General features: G+C 39.2%; 2 protein-coding genes across 4 annotated transcripts; both read right to left on the bottom strand.

Annotated features, from left to right (window-relative positions):
* Window positions 1-539: 539 nt before the first annotated feature.
* On the bottom strand, window positions 540-12,966 carry mccc1 (methylcrotonyl-CoA carboxylase subunit). Of its 2 annotated transcripts, none has more exons than XM_050055206.1 (20): window positions 12,840-12,966; window positions 12,639-12,750; window positions 12,025-12,068; window positions 11,196-11,335; window positions 10,905-11,000; window positions 10,578-10,699; window positions 10,142-10,289; window positions 9,929-10,050; window positions 9,682-9,793; window positions 9,148-9,229; window positions 8,924-9,051; window positions 8,632-8,815; window positions 8,077-8,186; window positions 7,670-7,886; window positions 7,454-7,540; window positions 6,297-6,346; window positions 5,599-5,736; window positions 4,201-4,308; window positions 2,335-2,406; window positions 540-2,229 (listed from the first exon to the last, which is right to left on the bottom strand). In XM_050055206.1, exons 2-20 carry the CDS (start codon window positions 12,692-12,694, stop codon window positions 2,095-2,097), a joined length of 2,151 nt encoding a protein of 716 aa, XP_049911163.1. In that variant the 5' UTR covers window positions 12,695-12,750; window positions 12,840-12,966; the 3' UTR covers window positions 540-2,094. The 2 variants fall into 2 exon arrangements, with proteins under 2 accessions (XP_049911163.1, XP_049911164.1); XM_050055207.1 differs by having other exon boundaries at window positions 12,865-12,910.
* Window positions 12,967-13,209: 243 nt separating this feature from the next.
* Window positions 13,210-18,828, bottom strand: LOC126396851 (lysosome-associated membrane glycoprotein 3). 2 transcript variants are annotated; one of them, XM_050055198.1, is made up of 7 exons: window positions 18,695-18,828; window positions 17,304-17,420; window positions 16,510-16,592; window positions 16,061-16,183; window positions 15,740-15,812; window positions 15,441-15,611; window positions 13,210-13,959 (listed from the first exon to the last, which is right to left on the bottom strand). In XM_050055198.1, the coding sequence occupies exons 1-7, from the start codon at window positions 18,753-18,755 to the stop codon at window positions 13,820-13,822; spliced, it is 768 nt and encodes a 255-aa protein (XP_049911155.1). In that variant the 5' UTR covers window positions 18,756-18,828; the 3' UTR covers window positions 13,210-13,819. The 2 variants fall into 2 exon arrangements, with proteins under 2 accessions (XP_049911155.1, XP_049911154.1); XM_050055197.1 differs by having other exon boundaries at window positions 13,211-13,959; window positions 16,061-16,186.
* Between the last annotated feature and the right edge of the window lie 438 nt (window positions 18,829-19,266).

Here is a 19,266-nt window from a genome sequence, read left to right as displayed (position 1 = left end):
ATAGTATAGTATGACATAAAAAGTGATGAAAAAAGCCATAGTATAGTATGACATTTAAAAAAGTGTGATGAAAGAAGTAATCTCATAGTATGTCAAAAAATTTGATTTTATAAAGTCATGTTATGGTTGGCCATGAAGAAGTGATTAAAACAAGTCATAGTGTAGTATGTTAAAAAAGTCATAGTACATAGTACAGCATGTCATAAAAAAATATTTACAAACCTCATAGTTAAATATATAACAGTAAAAGCCTTATTGGGTTAATTTCAGTATGCATTATTTTTACTCGTATTGGAATATTTTGAAATGTTTTTTCTCTCCCCCCTGTACGTGGCACAGCATGGCTCTGTACAGCCAGTCATTCTGATTGATTAGGCCTTCTCCAAATTGAGGCTGGGTGGAGCCCAATAAATCTCAATACATGACAAAGGCATTAGACGGCTGAGGGAGATGTTCATGAATAATTTTTTTCCTTCTTAATACAAGTGTAACCCACCTTCACTTTCCAGTACATCAAAAAAATGACATGGCACTTTGCGTACTTCACAAACATTTTTATTACAGTATCTGACCAGTCCAAGATCTAATAATAAATCATCTGTCACATCTACAAAATGAAACACAGGTGTCTATTAATTTTATGCTACAAGGCCTCATAACACACCAGTTAGTAAGAAGAGAGTGATCAGCAGACACAGGTCAAGTTCACTTGGACTGATGGAGGAATTACACAGAATCAAACCATCTGTCTGTTTAAAGCCCTCTGTGACCGACATTTCATCCTTTACGGGTTATTTTCAAATCAGAGCCCAATCCGCTCACACACTTTAGGAATCATTTGATAGTTCTGGAGTGTTTTCTTCATCCCAATTCGAAAAGGCCTTTTTGTTCAGTGCCATGTTATAGTCTCCTCTGCAACAACAGAGGCTTCCTGCAGACCTCTGTTTTATTTATGAGAGAAAACTTTCAAAGGGAAACGATGAAGAGTTGGAGTCAGTCTGGAAGGACAGAACGTGTGTATGTTGAAAGTAAACCCAAGCACATTTTTTTTTCCCGCGCACACAATGAGTTTACATCCAGCCTCTTTTCTCTTAATCACTGTCAAGTAAAAACCAAGTAGCTTCAAATCATCAGATCTTAATGACTCAGAAAAACAGCTGTGCTTTAAGCTCTGTTACTATGCATTTTAAATACTGGCAGGTTCAATTATAATTACAAGACAGTTTTTTTTATTATAAAGAAGCATGTGACAGAAAAATTCAAATGAAATTACCTGGTTCTTATAATAACTTAATGGCATTTTCTCCTACACACACCAGTTTCAAAGGATCACAAGCTGATGGGATTCACTCAGTAAATATTTTACAGTCATGTAAATGTGAAGTTTTCCCCCTCAGAAATCAGTAACTATTCCTGTAGTTCAATGAGGCATAATTCTGCAAGTAACTTGACTGATTTTACACTTGCCATCCAACCTACTTAATATTTTCTGCATCGGATTTGCTGACAAACTGTTCAGATTTTGTTGCTGTGTAAAGATTAGGAAGTTTCCAATGAGTGCAAAGGGAGGACACTCAACTGTCAACCCTTTTTCAGTGTGGAAGTGCAATAAAATTTACAACAAAAGATTACCCAATCCATTCTTAAACTAACACTGCACCATTGACAGAAACAGAGACTTGAAAAAAACTTACAAACACAAGAAAGAAAAGCAGGAACAAACAAAGAGTACAAACCACATGAAGATAATTCAGATATGTAAAAGGCAGCTGTACATGAGAGAATATCATGAGGTTTACCCATAATCACACGAGTCAAACCCAAGAACAATTCAGGTCAATGTTACTGTTTCTGACCCTCCTATATGCATGTTGGGTCCCCAGGGGTCAAAGTATTTGTCTAATCCATTCCAGACTGAACCAGACTCACGTGATTTGGGTCCTGACTCACATTTTCAGACATATTAATCAAGTGATGGACACCAGGTCCGTTCAGATTGACTCACTTTCCCTCCGGCTGTCACAGTAGCTCCTTCCTGGCTCTCTCCTACCTGTCAGTGTGTATTCGTGGCTGTGGTTGTGTGTTTGAGTCTGTTTACTGGCTGCTCCCCTCCCCCTCCTCCTCCACCTCCTCTTCCAGTTCAACCAGAGGAGCGTGGCGATTGGCCTGAGAGCCCTCGCTGAAGAAAACCCTCTTGATCACACCTGCCTTTGGTGCCCGGATCGTGTGCTGCAGAGATGGACACAAAAAACTTTATTACAAACACAGCAGAGAGTGTGTACCTGTGAGGTAAAAGAAAAGAGGTGTGAGTCAGAGCTGGCAGGAGGCCCTCACCTCCATCTTCATGGCAATCATGACCATCAGTGGGTCTCCGACAGCTACTGTGTCTCCAGCCTTCACCATCACCTGAACACAATACAACAGATTGTTTGTATTTGTATGCACAGAGGACGATTTGTCTTCAGTCATCTCAACATTAAAGATCAGACACATGATGTCGCTCACGGATAACAAGGAGGTAATTTACGTCTGCATTATTCCTTGCTTATGATGCTTTAATTCTCTTTCTAAATTAATGATTCAGTCGCCTTTAAATTGTTTTCAGTTATTGAAAATATGGCAGTCGGCCTGCTCTCATCACCTCTGCTTCAGTCTCATTACAGTGGCTGCCAGTGCATTTTAGGTGAACAATAACACACTCAGAGGCGTCCCCATAAATAAATATAACAGACAGGATGGAGACAGAGGATTGCACTTCTTTCACAGAGCCAATTATTCTCTGTATCAGCAGGAGTGTATTACAGTGCTTCCAATAACAAAAAGAAGATGAGTTCAAATAATCAATGATGCTATTACGTTTGTTATTGAGCACTGATTGGGTAAGTTTTACCAGTGAGTTAACTGGAGGCATGAGGTGAAGTACTGCTGCAGTGGAAGTTTTAATATAACCCTTGTTTTCTGATATAGAGCAGTGCTCAAACACGTGATGAGTTTACATCTGTGCATGCATTTCCTATTGTTATTGTGTGAATCAACTGGTCACTAAGATGGTTGTTGCAAAAACATTATATTTTTCTTTTAATGACTTAAATTTCCTGTTTTTCTTGCTAGTATTTCTTTTTGTTGATCTGTATCAGCTGGTTGATAATCACCAGCAGGTTCCTGGCTGCTGTTTAAAAGGGGTCAAAGCCACAAATGTCCCAGTAATGCTGAGGTAAGCCTCGGACTGACACGCATCTGTTTCCCTTTGCTGATATGCATCATTAAAAGTATCACATACTATTTGTGAGTGCTGACGACTTCATTTGTTAATTTTGAAACAAACTGACAACACAGAGCAACACAGCTAATTCTTGCCTTAAAAAGTTAACATGAAATAGTTAAATGTTTTGGAAAATACACTTTGGTGCAGAGAGTTACGAGAAGATTACTCTCATATCTGTATGCTACATATAAAGAGTCAGGAGGCTGTTAGTTTAGCTTAGCATACTGGAGTCAGGGAGATACATATTTGCTTTGGTTACTGGCAAAGACAAAGGTATCATAATACGCCTTTGAGGGATCCTCCTGATGGAAAAAATAATGGACCTAAAGAAGAAAACAACAGGTGTATTTCGTGTCATGAAGTTTTTTCAAGCAACTTTTCTCTGCAACGTTCTAAAATGGTTTTGTCTCGTCACAAATCTTTGGTCTGAACTGGGCTTTACACCGTAGAGTCTACAATTATCTGTCTCTCTGGCTGAATCCAAAATTGAACAAAGCTGCATTTTAAACTGCAGTCTCAAAACTGGAATAAATAATCTCACTTTGTTAGAATGGCTACAACAGTGTACCCTTTAAATCTCAATTTAAAAAACATTTTTATAAATTTATTTTGTCTATTTTTTTTAAATTCTACTTTCAGCGGAACATTTTGTAAACTTCTGTTTTTGATGTAGTAATATATTTTTTTACAGATAAAATTATGTAATAGCTCTTCATTGTTGTATCTTGAAATAGCGTGCTGTGAAGTGCTTATACAAAAACATTTCTATTTACATTTCATTATTTAATATGATGACTCAAGCCCTCCAAATCGCTAGAAAGTCATTCACAATAACCAGTTTGGCCGGAAGAAAAATAAACAGATACTTTGCATGACAAAAACTAAATTCACTGCCAATTATTATCCATGTGTTGTGTTAATACAACCAAACTCACCTTCTCTATGGTTCCAGTCATGGGGGCCACAGCTCCGCCCTGAGCCCCAGAGCCGCTCACACCAGCCAGATATTTTGGCACTGGAACAGACACCTGGGAGCTTCCCTCCTGCAGAGAAGACGTAAAGATGTCAGAAACAGAGGCGACAGTTAAGTGGCAGCTGAGGTAAGAGGATTTGAACAGTCTTTAATTTCCCCTGATGTCAGATGTCAAGTGTTTGTCCCCAGTCCCCGGTCTTTAAAGATGACAGATGCTTAAGGCAGGAAATAGAGATGGGGAGTCTCTGTGGTGACAGGTGAAGTGTAGCTCTCATTAAATCGACTGGGGAAAGCAGCCATTTACAGCTTTTACAAAATCTGTTATTTGTGGAACTGAACCTACAATAAAGTCGAGAGTAAACAGAACAAACTGCTGCTAATAAACAAACAAACACACATTTTGTCCAGATTTAAAATAGCTAAGGACCACAAAGACAGTTATAAATAACGTATATATTTGCCAGCAAATGAGTTTAAGAAGTTTAATACTTGAGGAATAAATAAGTTTAATTTGAGTATAGGACAACAGGTTCACATGCTTAAGAAAGCTCACCCATGTACGTACTGAAACATTTAGGTTTAAGATATGTTTAAATATGATTTTAAGCACAAGTGCAAAAAATCTCTGGTATCTGCTTCTGAAATATGTGCATCCACTGTTTTGTTTTGTCCTATGATATACTTAATTAAATATTTTTGTGATTTTGGACTACATGTTAGACAAATCAAGAAATTTGATGATGGTTTCCGGGATGCTGTGATGGTAATATTCACAATTTTCTGCAGTCTATGGAACAAACAATACATCAAAAAGACAAAAAATTATAAACAGCAGATTTGTTATATGCAAAATCACCGGTTGTAACCCCAAAATAATTTACCTTAAATGGTAAATGGACCAACATTTATATAGCGCCTTTCTAGTCATCAGACCATTCACCCATTCACATACACATTCATACACTAGTGGCCGAGGCTATCATACAAGGTGCCACCTGCTTCTCAGTTTTTTAACACACTCACACACCGATGAAAGCATCATCAGGAGCAATTTGGGGTTCAGTATCTTGCTCAGGGATACTTTGACATGCAGGCTGGGGATCGAACCAGTGATCTTCCGATTGGTTGACACGAATATACAGATTTAAAGTGTGTGATTTGTTAATGGTGTAAATTAAAATGATTGTTTGGCTCTACCTCTGAGCCACAGCCAAACAATCATTTTAATTTACACCATTAACAAATCACACACTTTAAATCTGCATATTTATGCCATAAGTTGAAAAATAATTCATGTATATTTACAGGCAGTTCACTCAGCTCAGCGTTTCTAATGTCAACAGTGGTGGTAGGAACATACCGTGGAGAACAGGTGAACTGTGTTGTCCAGGATCACCAGTTTGGGACGAGACTTCATGCCATTGACAGAACAGTGCAGGAATGACGCTCCACCTTCCACCTCCACCTCCCCAGTCACATGGTACTCCTCCTTGCCAATCTAAAAGACAAAATACAGTCATGACAAATGTGACAGAGGCAGATCTGCGACCACAGATTCACCTATTACTCCTACTAATAGTGTTGCTTTTTAATTACTGAACTTGGGAACAGTAGTTTGGCAAAATATTCTGAGCTCAAGCTCCACTTACTGAGCTTTTGTGGATTTTGCAGGTGCATCCCACAGCTTTCATCCATGAATACAGTTTACTCAGTATTAGATTCGCTGATAACGGCTGTAAGATGTGGTTGAAAGCTCTAAAATAACTATCCAGTGGACCTTGAGTTAAGTTTATTTTGTCAAACTACTGTTTCTAACTTTCATGCTTAGGTTTAGGGAATTTATTGGTGTTTATTTTAAATGTTAAAAATAGGTGAAAGCTAGATCATAGAAGAAAAACAGTCATGCAATAATGTGAGCTACAATCAGTATCTAGAAATAAAATAACTGATCTGCTTTTTTTTTTTGAAAATCTGGGTACTTAGTGGAAAAACAAACAAAAAAACAAACAAACACAAACACTGATAATAATTTAGGAAACAGGATGTATTCCAGCTCACCTGCATTGTATAGCTTCCATCTTTGTTGTACACGACGACCACGTCAACTTCTAAAAGCAACAAACACACACACAGAGTGAAATATGAGGAAGCAAACAAGAGGAAACACTGAAGTTACTTAACACAGAGGCTTTAGCTGAACATCATCATCACTGATTTATTTTTGGCCCTGCAGTGACATTTATAATAGAAACATTTAATAATGAATATGAGTTAATGAACAAAGTGTCACAGACCAGATCAGCTCTGAACTTAATTATTCAAACAGTCATTAAACTGTTATGAGTCGACCCTAACTGCACTGATCTTATTAAAACTAACACACTAGCCCATTTATTCAACTCATTTAACACACAATACAGACATAACTCAGAAACATTATATTAATACACCAAGCTTTTAACTGACAGGCCCAATGATCCTGTCGCTAGATATGTGATGAGAACATAGACACGAAAATAACCTGTGTAATCCATGTAGATACACATGTATTATCTATTATCTGAATTGTACATTGTTTTGTAAGTTACTTTGCACTGATGCACTGCTTCAGATGTTTCTGGTGTCAAACTGAAGCCTAGAAAAGAATAGAAGGAATTTCCCATCCTGCCAGCACTGAAATTAGTGCTCAGGTCTTTTTAGTCCTGCAAATTTTGATTAAAGGTGAACTATTTTAGTTATAGTTATTTATTAGGCTAAAATTTGCTGGTTTCAGTGTCACAAACGTGAGGATTTGCTGTTTTTCTTAATTTATATAACTGAAAAATTAAATACACTTGTTTTGGTGTGTTAGTGGGACAACACAAGAAATCTGAAAGTGGTTTAGGAATTTTTTTCACCATTTTCTGATATTTCAAAGACTAATAAATCATCAAAAAATACTCAAGAGATGAACTGATAAAAATTTAAAATTTTTGATGGAGAGTATTTGGTCAAAGGTTGGCATTGCAGCTCTGCATTGCATTTAGTCAACAAGATGATAAACTACTACAAATAATTACAAAAAAAGCATCTCTGCATTCCCACCACTTTTGATCCTGTTGATTGAAGTTTTGGTTTCCTGTTCATCTTTTCTTCCGTCTTTACCTATCCTTTACCTTCCCTACCTTCCTCCACACTAGGGGGCGATAAAGGCTCACCATATGTCTGTTACTTACTTTTGTCTCCCAGCTGTAGCGTCATGTTTCTGTTAAACTTAATGTTGCTTCTCCAGCCGCTGCTGGAGCCAAATGGGGAGAAGGGGTCTACAAATCACATACACACACACACACACACACACACACAATATAAACATTTAGTACACCATCCGTTTTTTAAATCAAATGTGCTGTACATCCTGATAAGTCCTGATGAGACAAATGTTCTCCCCTCACCAGTGGAGGTCTGTGTGAACTCCTGTGTGCTTTTCCTCTCCTGCAGCACCAGCCCCAGGGCTGCCTGGCAGATGGTCTCCCCAGAAGGAGCCCTCGGAGCAGGGAAGAGGTCTGCGTAGTGCTGAGGGATGAAGCTGGTGGTCACATTTCCAGCCTCAAACTCTGGGTGGCCCGAAAGACTCAGTAAAAAGTTAATGTTAGTGTTCAGTCCCACAATCTGAGGACAGAGAGGATGCAAAGACAGTTAAGACACAGAACCATGAATTATTTATAGGCATTTTTACATGTACTTATTGTATCATTTAAACAAATGCTACATGTAGGGGCTTTAAGTTTAGCTTATACTGTATTTATATTACAAGTTAAATTGCACGACATGAAAAGCATCATGTGACTGTGTGTCTTACATTGTACTGTTGTAAGCAGTACCGCAGCTTCTTTAAGGCAGCAGATCGGTCTTCTCCCCACACCACGAGCTTGGCAATCATTGGGTCGTAATGTGCTGACACCTCGTCCCCTGAAAACACACATGCACACACACACATATCACTTTTAAAGCTCCCATCCTTCATCACCAACACATACTTAAGAGGTCGCATAGATACATTTTCTACCTTTTTAAACCTTTGCTGTCACGTGTGATTGGACAATTGCACAACTGAATTTAAAATCGCACAATTTCTCTAAGAGATCAGACTGAAAGCTCTACAAATGGATAGAAAACAGTCAAATCTAAACAAGCACTCATTGCTGTGGTTTCTGCTCTGTATTTCCCTGCATTCCTCTTTTTGATCTGCTTTTTACTTAATGTCTTTGATCTTTGTTTTGTGCGTAATGAGCCAGCAGGGACATTGTGATACACCAGGCAATGTAGAAAATTGGACACTTAATTCTGTTGTTACATAAAAACTGGAAAACTATCAACGTAAACACAACCAGAGAGTCAGATCTAGACTCCCTACCTTCCCTGACTCCTGTCTCTATGCGTGTGTGTTGGTCTGCTGAGGGGGTGGAGAGATGCAGCAGAGGCCCTGCCCCTGGAAGAAAGTCGTTGTTTGGGTCCTCGGCGTAGATGCGAGCCTCAAAAGAGTGGCCCCGTAAAATGATGTCATCCTGGAGAAGAGGCAGACGCTCCCCTGCTGCCACCTGGAGGAGTTTTAGAATAATCAATGTGACTACAGTCCAAACTTTTTACTGACAAAAGGTAATGTTTTCATCTGGCTGTCAGCATTTCCTCCCTCCCTCCTCTCTCACCCTGAGCTGCCACTCCACCAGGTCAGTCCCAGTGACCATCTCAGAGACAGGATGCTCCACCTGCAGCCTGGTGTTCATCTCCATGAAGTAAAAGTTATGCTGGGCGTCCATTATGAACTCCACCGTACCTACACAGGAGGACAAACAATATAATGTCAGTGTACTGTGTGTTCTGGGCCTGAGGCAGTGTGGTGAGGTGTGTGAAGGGTGAGTGTGTGTCTCACCTGCTCCTACATAGTTGACGGCCTTGGCTGCTCGAACTGCTGCCTCTCCAAGTTTCCTCCGCACCTCAGGACTGATACCAGGCTGAAAAAATACATATAGAAACAGAGTGAAAACACAGTGAAAACACAGTGAAACACTCAACAGTTGACACAAATATATTCAAGTGATCATAGTCCTAATTATGCAGTTTCACTCTACAGACTGAGAGCTTTAGCTGAATGTAAATTAAGGAGTTTGGGAGAGGCAGATTTCCAGTTCCTCGTGCAATCTTGTTCATATCGGGAATTGTTTGATAACCAAGGTTTCCAATGTTTTGAAGAGGTCATTTTACAAGACAATGACTTACAAGCTCTTTGCAAACAGGACAAACATTTCTTCTACGCTGACACTCACACTGGCTCATCATATTCAGAGCTTAAACCTCATGTCAGTCTATGATTAGCTTGATGTGAGAAATGTATCAATTTGCCGATATCTCTTACAGTTCCTTCCTCAGTCAGTATTAATTCAACTGACCACCATTATTCACTCACCCCTGGTGCTTCCTCTATGATCTTCTGATGTCTCCTTTGGACACTGCAGTCTCTCTCAAACAGATAGACAGCGTTACCGTGCATGTCCCCGAACACCTGAACCTCCACATGTCTACAGAAGACAGACAGACAGACAGACAGACAGAGAAATTAAAGGACAAATTAATCTTTAAATAAGAATAACAAGTGGTAGAACCATATGGTTAGCGGTATCTGACTGAGTGTGTTAAAGAATTATTATTATCACCTGGGATCCTCTACAAACTTCTCAACCAGCATGACATCATCGTTGAAGGATTTCCTCGCTTCTCGTCTAGCTGACTCCAACTGCTCCAAGAAGTCTGAGTCTGACCGTGCAATACGCATCCCCTTAACACACACAGACACACACACACAAGTTTATTTAATGTTACCTGAAGTCAATTTATCATAGTTATTCAGACTTTTCACGTCCTCTCACCTTCCCTCCTCCTCCACGGACTGCCTTAATCATCACAGGATATCCTATCCGGGCAGCTTCTGCTTGCAGCCTCTCATCTGATTGGTCCTCTCCATGGTAACCACCAATGATTGGCACTCCAGCAGCTGACATGATGTGTTTGGATGTGCTAAAAAAGAGACAGAGCAAGAAACGTAAATGGCACAAAGGTTAGCTTTTATATGTTTTATATGCACTCTGACATCTTTTTTAACATTCAAAGTACTGAAGAAAACAGTCAACTGACCACCTGGCACCCTATCATAAGTCCATAAGTGTATCACTGCTCTACAAGGAATGAAAACATTTACATTAGTCCTTCTAGGTACCAAGAAACACAAAAAAAATTTTTTTTTACTAAATGTTAATTAGAGACACCTAGAGAGAGGATATAAATGAACTGTTTTGTGTGTGTTACCTTTTAATGCCCATGTCCCGGATAGCAGAGGAAGGTGGCCCAATGAAGATGATGCCCTCCTGTTTACACGCCTCTGCAAACTCTGTGTTTTCTGACAGAAAGCCATAACCCGGGTGGACCGCCTACACACACAAACACATTGTCTAAGACATCACATTTAACAGTGTCAAAGCCCCTTGTTGGTCTAAGAAGAATAATTCAACATGGAGAACAGTTGAAGGCTTTAACAGACGTGAACATCATAATCTATTATTTCTTTTGGAAATAGCTCCTTTAAGCAGAAATTCTCTTCATAAAACTGTTGACAACGAGTAGAGGATTACTCACATGTGAGCCAGACTTCTTGGCCACTTCCAAAACTTTTTCCATTGAGAGGTAACTCTGCTGGGAGGGTGGAGGGCCAATGCGGTAGGCTTCATCTGCCTATATAAAAGCAAGCAAAGCGAAAATCTGTTTCCAATTGAACATAACTAATGCAAGTTTGTAAACAATTAATTATTGTAACACCACTGCCTCATTGAGTTCATCAAAGCAGCTGCAGAAACAATAGACGAACACAGTGCGGACAGACTGAGCAGCAGATGAATACTATTGCCAAAAGACTGTTCAGCATCTCACCATGGCCACATGCATGGAGTGTCTGTCAGCATCGCTGTACACAGCCACAGAGCGGACTCCCATCTTCTTGGCCGTGCGCATCACACGACATGCAATCTCTCCTCGATTGGCAATCAGCACCTTCTCTATCCTTCCCACCCCTGGAGAAGACACAGCAGAGATTTTACAAAACCAGTATAATCTTAAAATGAAGTTTACAATAGTCTCTACCTCACTAATCAAGTCAGAAGCAGAAAACATTTTAAAAGGCTGGCAACCATCATTGTCACAGGTCTGTTGGAATAACGTTGAACTTGTTTATGTATCACAACCATACTGACAAAGCAACCACAGCACAGACAGTGGCTAGGGATCCACAGTGTGTGCCAGATAACATTTACAGAGCCTAATAAACAGTAGGACAATAATAAATAAATAACAATTTGATAATCAATTACTGTTTTAACTCATTTAACAAGCAAAAACACCAACTAATAAATGCTTTCAGCTTTTCAAATATATGATATTTGTCTCTGTTTCATATCATTTAAAAGTGAATATTTGGGTTTTGGATTGTTGGTTGAACAAATCAAGCACTGTGGATTTGGGCTGCAGGAATGTTTTCTGATATTTTATAGACTCAACTATCATTGGAATAATCAAAAGAGAATCACAAATAACATCTGCAGCACTACAGTTTTATTTTGCCCACATAACTGAACATAACTCCATAGTTTTGGACTTCAAGTTGAAGTCCAAAACAGTGTAACGTCTCTTCAACAAATGTTTTCAATTAGAGGTTCAAATGAAATACAGCAGTTTGTTCATAATATTGAGATTATTCACACACCTCCTGAAACGAGCCTCACGCCTCTTTTGGTCCATGACAGTTTTCTGGGGAGAAGACAGGACAACAACTTCAGTGCCATCTAAATCTCTACATGGCTGTGAAGGGCAGAGCGGATGCCCGATGGAGAAAATACTTGTTTATGAAATAGCACGTACAGTATGGCACTAACCAGCCTAAATCACGGAGCTGAATGTGATACTCAGTGAAGGCTGGTCGCAGATACACATCAGTGTGCATGTTGTACCTATCAGCAACATTAGCCATGCTAACTGACAGTTTGCTACCTTTATTTAACCTTGCTCAGCTTTTATCTGATTCACTTACTCGCAAAATGGAAAAACATGTTATCAACACGTTGACGTCGTGGAGACAAAAAATGTGATGTTGACGACATATGAGATCATAAACACCAGCAGATAATTTACGGTGTGATGTCTGGCAATTATATCTGCACAAGTTAGCTCAGACCTGAGGTAGTTAGCGTTGCAAACTTTAGCTGTAAGCTAACATTTAAAAGCAGGTAAAAAGAAGCTGGTTGGTGGAAATAACGTGAAAGAGGACACCCTGTATTCACACAAAATCATAACGGCGATGTAAGGCTTTAATGTACTCACTGTGTAAAAATCCTCAGACCCTGCAGAGTTGGGAAACTCAGAATAACTGCAGCCATAGCTACCAGCTGCTGAGGCTAGCTGCTAGCTAGGTAGCTAACACACTGATGACCGGCTGTGGAGGAAAAGGCGAAGTGGTAATTTATTAGACAACTCATAGACAGTTTAGTTTTAGTTTAACTGCAGGAAGCTACTAAACTTTACCAGAGAGAAACATTTGGGGTCTTACAATGTTGCACTCACACTACCAACCACTGTAACACGCGTGTAAATAACTGTATTATTACTTTTGACCTTCCCAAGGCCTCGTAGTATCGACAACCAATGAGATAGAGGGATGTGGAGGTGGGGATGACGCTGCAGTTACCACAGATCACCAGCAGAGGGCGGTGTTTCTCTGTCAAACTGAAGGTGAATTACAGGAAATATAAAAACAATTACACTCACAATAATAACATAAAACTCGTTTTATTTTGTAGGGAGAAAAATAAGAATTGCTTGTAAAGCATTATGGAAATTCTTAAATATAAATTATTTGGAAAAAAGATTCAATCCTGGCTACACTGTGATATATTTGAGTTATGCACTGTATTACCTTTGCAGATATAAAAAATTAAACCCTTTTTGACTATTACAGATATAATGGTATTAATTGATCACTTTAGCCAACCAAACCTCACTGATAAAGAACAGTGAAGCTGCAACACTCAATTTTGCAGTACTCTGTAATTTAAGTTCAAGAGTCACATATTATAATAAATCACATTATACAATTAGTCTGGTTCCTATATATTGCTAGTGTATTTACTGTAAGGGCAATATAGCTTTTTTTCAGCCCATTCCTCTTTTATTAAGTAATTGTTGAATAGGCAACAAATCAAGGGAGTATTTTAAAAGTCAGAAGTGAACAAAACCTTTCATTGACAGCAGAATGAGACTGAAATTAAAAGCAAAAATATCAGATACAACACAAATGAAGACAGAAAACAATTACTTTTGAAAATCAAATAAAGAATAGTCAAATATATGTAACAACATTGTTTGCATTTATACTTAGGCATGTCAGACATCTTTCTTATTACTAGAAGAATTCAAGGAGCAATTTTGAGAACTTTATATAACAGTAACCGAGAATGAAATATTATTTGAGGTGACATAAATCTCTGTCCAGTTTCACAACAAGCTCACAGCCTGTCGTATCCTTCTCTGCGACGGTCTTTGATGAACAGGAAGATCAGCACAGGGGTCAGAAGGAAACCCGCCACTATGGCCCCGACAATGATGGGAATAACTCGCTTGTTAAAGTCAGCCCAACACTCCATCTCTGATGCACACGACAAGAGGAGAGCAAAATGCAGGAAGAAGAAGAAGGAGAATTATTTTAGACAAATAAGCAGAAACATGAGGAAACTATGAGCTGATGAATCTACATTTGTGACAGTTTGCGCACACACACACACACACACACACACATCCACACACTGATCACTTTGATCAAATTCTTGTATATGTGTTTCATTTACCACTTCAACCTCTCAGGTTTCCTGCAGAAAGCTGCAGTGTAGAGATCGTTTTCCATCATTTATAGTTGGTACACAGCAGCACTAAACCGCTTTAGTTTCAGGACACTTAAAGGTTCTGCAGCTGATTCTCACTGGGCTTAAACACTGTCCAAGGGGACTAATTATTACACCACCTGATTCTCTTATATCTCATCCTCACAGTATATCCACACAGGCCTATCTCCTCAATCAATAAGAAAAGGACACCAACCACCATATTATTTATTATGTCTGGCAAAATTCAGACGTCTGAGAGAAATAAAGACAATAAAACTGGGTAGACCGATGGCGACCACTGTGTTTAAAACTTCCTGTCTGAGACATTTGGATTTATCACAGCTAAATGCCCTGTGAGAAGCTAAACTGTGGTAAGTTTATAAAACTATTGCTATTAGTGAGAGTTGGTAGATGTTTTTAAAAGAGTGTAAAGGAGTAGTGTGTTGGATTTAGTGGCATCTAGCCTTGAGTACTGCAAATTGCAACCAGCTGAATCTTCTTCTACATACCAAGCATAAACTCCCGGTTAGGATTTCCTAAGTGTTTAGGAGGTTTTTACTGTGAGCCATATTCTCCACAGAGGTCTCTTCCTCTCCAAAATAAACAGACCAAGTTATTAAAACTGGTAAAAAATACTAATAAAGCAGCTTCTTGTTACAAACCAGTGTTTCTCTGACACTGATCAGTTCATGGCAGACACCTGCTAATGTGTGCTCACCTATTTTTCACTCTTAACTTATGATCCAGGTGTTCAGGAGGTTTTTGCCAGGAGCTGAATTATTTGCCGAGATCTCTACATCTGCTATACAAATGGACTCTGTGATTTAAGCTGGTTAAACAACACTGCTCTTTGCCGAGGGGATGCTAACTACAGTGGCCGACACGCAAAATGCAAAAACGATCACACAAATGATCCTTATTTTTTCTTATTGAAGAAAACATACTTACTCTATTATATTACATTTCTGCCAATATATCCCCCTGAATCCTACACACTGGACCTTTACAAGCAAGAACATTACCTGATCCAACTTTAGAGAACACGTCCATATAGATACAAAAAGATATTAATTTTTGTGCCTGAAAAAACTGAGCATTTTGAATTTAGTCTTTGTCTTTTGAAAAACAATATGTTGTAGAGCTTCAGGACCATTTCAATATGAAAATTGTAGCTCTAGAGCTACTAGAGACCTACACTCATTTAAGTTTGTGCAGCAAACCCCAAACGATTAAAGAGCTCAGTCACCTTCTCCATACTGTCCTTCTGGCAGAGTGAAGGCCTGTATCTGCAGAGGAACCAGCTTGATCTTCAGCTCCGACGACATCAAAATCAGATTCTCAGATTTGCACTTAAAGCTCTGTCCAATAGCTGCAGTGAAGAGCTTGTCATGGGCTGACGAACCCGAGTAGGTCTTATCTGGGAGGAAGCGGATGTAAGGCAAGGACAGGTACAGTCTCAGTGTTTGCAGGTTGTTGTTTCAAATCCCAAACACAAGCTTTATGATATCTGTCATCTTATATGTCTCTCTTATCATGTGGTCTTACTGGCACATCCTGGACAGACAGGCAGAGGAGACACCTGAGCAGTCAGCTTGGAGACGTAGGAAAAATTATTTTCCTGGTGACAAGAACACGGGAGAGTGAAGGTGATTCAGAAATCCATGTATTCTGAACAGATCCAGGTAAACAAACATTTCATCATCTGTTGTGAGTGTTTTGATCTAGATGTGAAGCTAGAGGACTCACTGATGCTCTGATGAATTATATTCCTATCACATACAGTAGTTTGGATGCAGAGACACATTTGCACACACAGTTTTACTGCAGTGTAAGAAGACAGCCTCTTTGTTGTTGATAGTGTTGTACCTTTGTGAAGGTGAACTGCAGACTGGCAGCATGGTCTGGCAGCGTGAGAGAGAGATCAACAGCTTCTTTGCCACAGTTACCGCTGATCCTGACCCTGGAGGGATCCAGGTTGAAATACCACGTCTTCTGAACACACACAGGAGAGAAGTATTACTTTACATAAGGGAACAGCGTTACAATTCAGTGTCTCTTCTCACTCGATCGTTTACTTTGTGCCAAAACGTGACTGTATTAACACTATATTGGAGACATATGAGAGGATGAATTTACATGTAAATATGTATCAAGCCTCAGCCAGAGTACACACGTCTTAGAGAGAGCTGATGGTCGTTTCCAATACACTCTGTTCACAAATTAACAACCCTGGCGCGCACACACACACACACACACACACACACACACACACACACACACACACACACACACATTGCTGAGTCACAGCCTCTGACCTTCTTTTCGATGACAATGTACTCTGCTCCCATGGTGGCTTTAATGCAGGTTTTCCCATCATGGTTTTTCAGCATGTAGGTCCCTGCGCACAAAGCACACACACACACACACACACAGACACACAAAAGATTTTCCTTTATACAGTTACAGAAAGCTTTACTGTAAAACTGGACTGTAATGCCAGTTGAGTTTACCTTAAAATGTGAGTAAACTATCNCATGTAGGTCCCTGCGCACAAAGCACACACACACACACACACACACACACAGATACACACAAGGACAGACACACCAAAGATTTTCCTTTATACAGTTACAGAAAGCTTTACTGTAAAACTGGACTGTAATGCCAGTTGAGTTTACCTTAAAATGTGAGTAAACTATCTGTGGTGCAGATAATTAATGTATTATCTCAGATGAGTACGACTAGCGTTATGTCCTAGTCATGTTGTTGGGCTTTACACTCCATATAAGGCATTGTTGGTGTATTTCAAATTACAGTAGTATTCATTTTATATAGTGTATCACTGTTTTTATGCTGCTGAGATGTTTCAAAAATCAAATTGTGTGTAATTGTTTTAAAACTCTTATTAATGATTATCATTAAGTTTATTAAAAGTTCCTATAGACACTTAAATTGTTGTCTGTGTTGTAATATACATGATTTTCATTCTCTCACTACTCATGTCATTCTTTCAACATCTTTGTGATTCCCTCTACAAAAGATGCGCTACTTAAACTGGTGCTTGTGTTCTTTATGTTTGTTATTAATCTAGTGTTGTGTTGGTGAGCACCTTTTGGAGGAAAGGCCTCAGAGGGCTGAAACACCGGCTGGTAGATGTGAGCCTCAGAGGGCAGCCCAGAGTCTGAGGCAGGCTGGATGGAGCTGTCGCCTTTCTGGAGGTGGACACCTGTGGAGGAATATATATGCTGCTCTCAATGCCTGTTTATCACCTGAGGTTTTTTCTAATTGTTATATAAAAAAAGTAGCACTTCCAAATAAATGAAGTCAAGTGCACATAGTAGACTGCATGATTAGTTATTTTCCCAGAGATGTAGAAACTAGCCAGAACTTCGACATGCTGTACCACCTGGCTTCAGGGTTTCTGTCTGTCAAATGTTGGATTATAATGTGATAAAACACAACTTTAATCAGGAATATTCACCATTAAAGCACAATATAGAGTATATTTTGACACAGGGCCCTCCTAAAAGACAGAGCAACAAGCTATATCAAATGAGCCTTGGTTTTTATTGTAGCTTGGTGTTGGATATCCCTATAAACGTGGAATTAATCAAAATATGTGCATCTAGTTGACACCCAGTGGACCCAAACGTAACGGGTCCACTGGGTGTCAACTAGATGGGTATGACAGGGGCCAGAGGTTAGTTGTCAACTTTGTTAGTCCGGCCAGAGCTTTAAAGTAATCTTGGAACAGTAAAAGTTGCTAACAATGTAAAGACAATGAAAAAAAATCCCATCTAACATTTTTGTTGTCAGCTTTGTACACTTTATAACAGAAAAGATTTTTAGGAGTTGTAATGATATAGTGAAAATTAGGCTGTTTTTTTCATGCTCTACAGTTTTTGATACATTTCCCTCCTTAACAAGCTCCATTTTAAAGATAGTTGGAAAAAAAATTATGAATGTGGTGGTGGCAGTGCTTTACTACATTAAAAATTACTCTGATCATTGTAACCTATTGGCTTAAACCACAGACTGAGAAGACTGAGATGTGAGAGCACTGAAGACCACTAAACAACGATCACTGTGTGGGAGAGGAAACCAGATCAGACTCATTTATGACACAGAACAGAGAGCACTCACGCCTGCATGTTCAAGGAAATATCACTCTTTAAGGAGAAGATGAAACAGCATTATGAAGACCACCTTTCAATTCAAAACTTTTAAAGATAAATTAATAAATAATCCTCAGAAACGTCCCAGGCACGGTTTCATTACAACATTATTAACCTTGCATGTGTGCACATGATTATTGGTTACTGGATAAAACAGTAGTTATTGCTGCATGGCATCATGTAAGCTAATATGTTTCTGAGTTGTTTCATTTGAAGTCTCATAATTACTGAGGTGAGTTAAAGAGAAAAGACAAACAACAGTGTGCAGAGAGAGTTTAGCCCATTATCTGGTGGTGAAATGAGATCTGAATATAATCAAACTTACCTGGAATAACAGCAGCCAGGAAGATAAGAGACCATCCACCTGTGTTACCTATTAACGTCATGTTTAATAAAGAAAAGAAAAGAATAATGCTACAGAAAAAGATGCTGAGTGCAGTGGGAGTTCTGCAGCTGTGGTCTTGCTTGTAGGCTAAATGTGAAACTGTTGAACACCTTTAGACCTAGATGAGCCGTGCAGAGGAAGTGAAGTGTCACAGTAGGTGGTGCAGAGACTGCTGTCTCTGTCAGCACTGAGCTGACACCTCTGATGGCAACTTCACATCAGTTAAACAGACAAACCGTGGAGCCTCTCAGCCTCTCAGCCAAGCTGCCGATCAGAGATGACTCCACACATAACTCTAACTTTATTTGCTCGATCACTGGTTGAAAAACATCAATTATGGTGTTTGAATATAAAAAATAATTATGTTACTATACTTACTCAATGTACCCCAAAATACCTTGCAAAAAGCGCCCAAAGCTCCCTTGAAAAAAGCAGCTGTACACTTGTACTTCAGAGGAAAACACTGTACCACTACATATAGATGACATATAAATGTTACTGGTGATGCTGAA

Source organism: Epinephelus moara, chromosome 10 (assembly GCF_006386435.1).
Source record: "Epinephelus moara isolate mb chromosome 10, YSFRI_EMoa_1.0, whole genome shotgun sequence".
Classification (NCBI taxonomy): domain Eukaryota; kingdom Metazoa; phylum Chordata; class Actinopteri; order Perciformes; family Serranidae; genus Epinephelus; species Epinephelus moara.
Note: the sequence above shows the minus strand (reverse complement) of the source record. Positions and strands in the feature narration are given on the sequence as shown.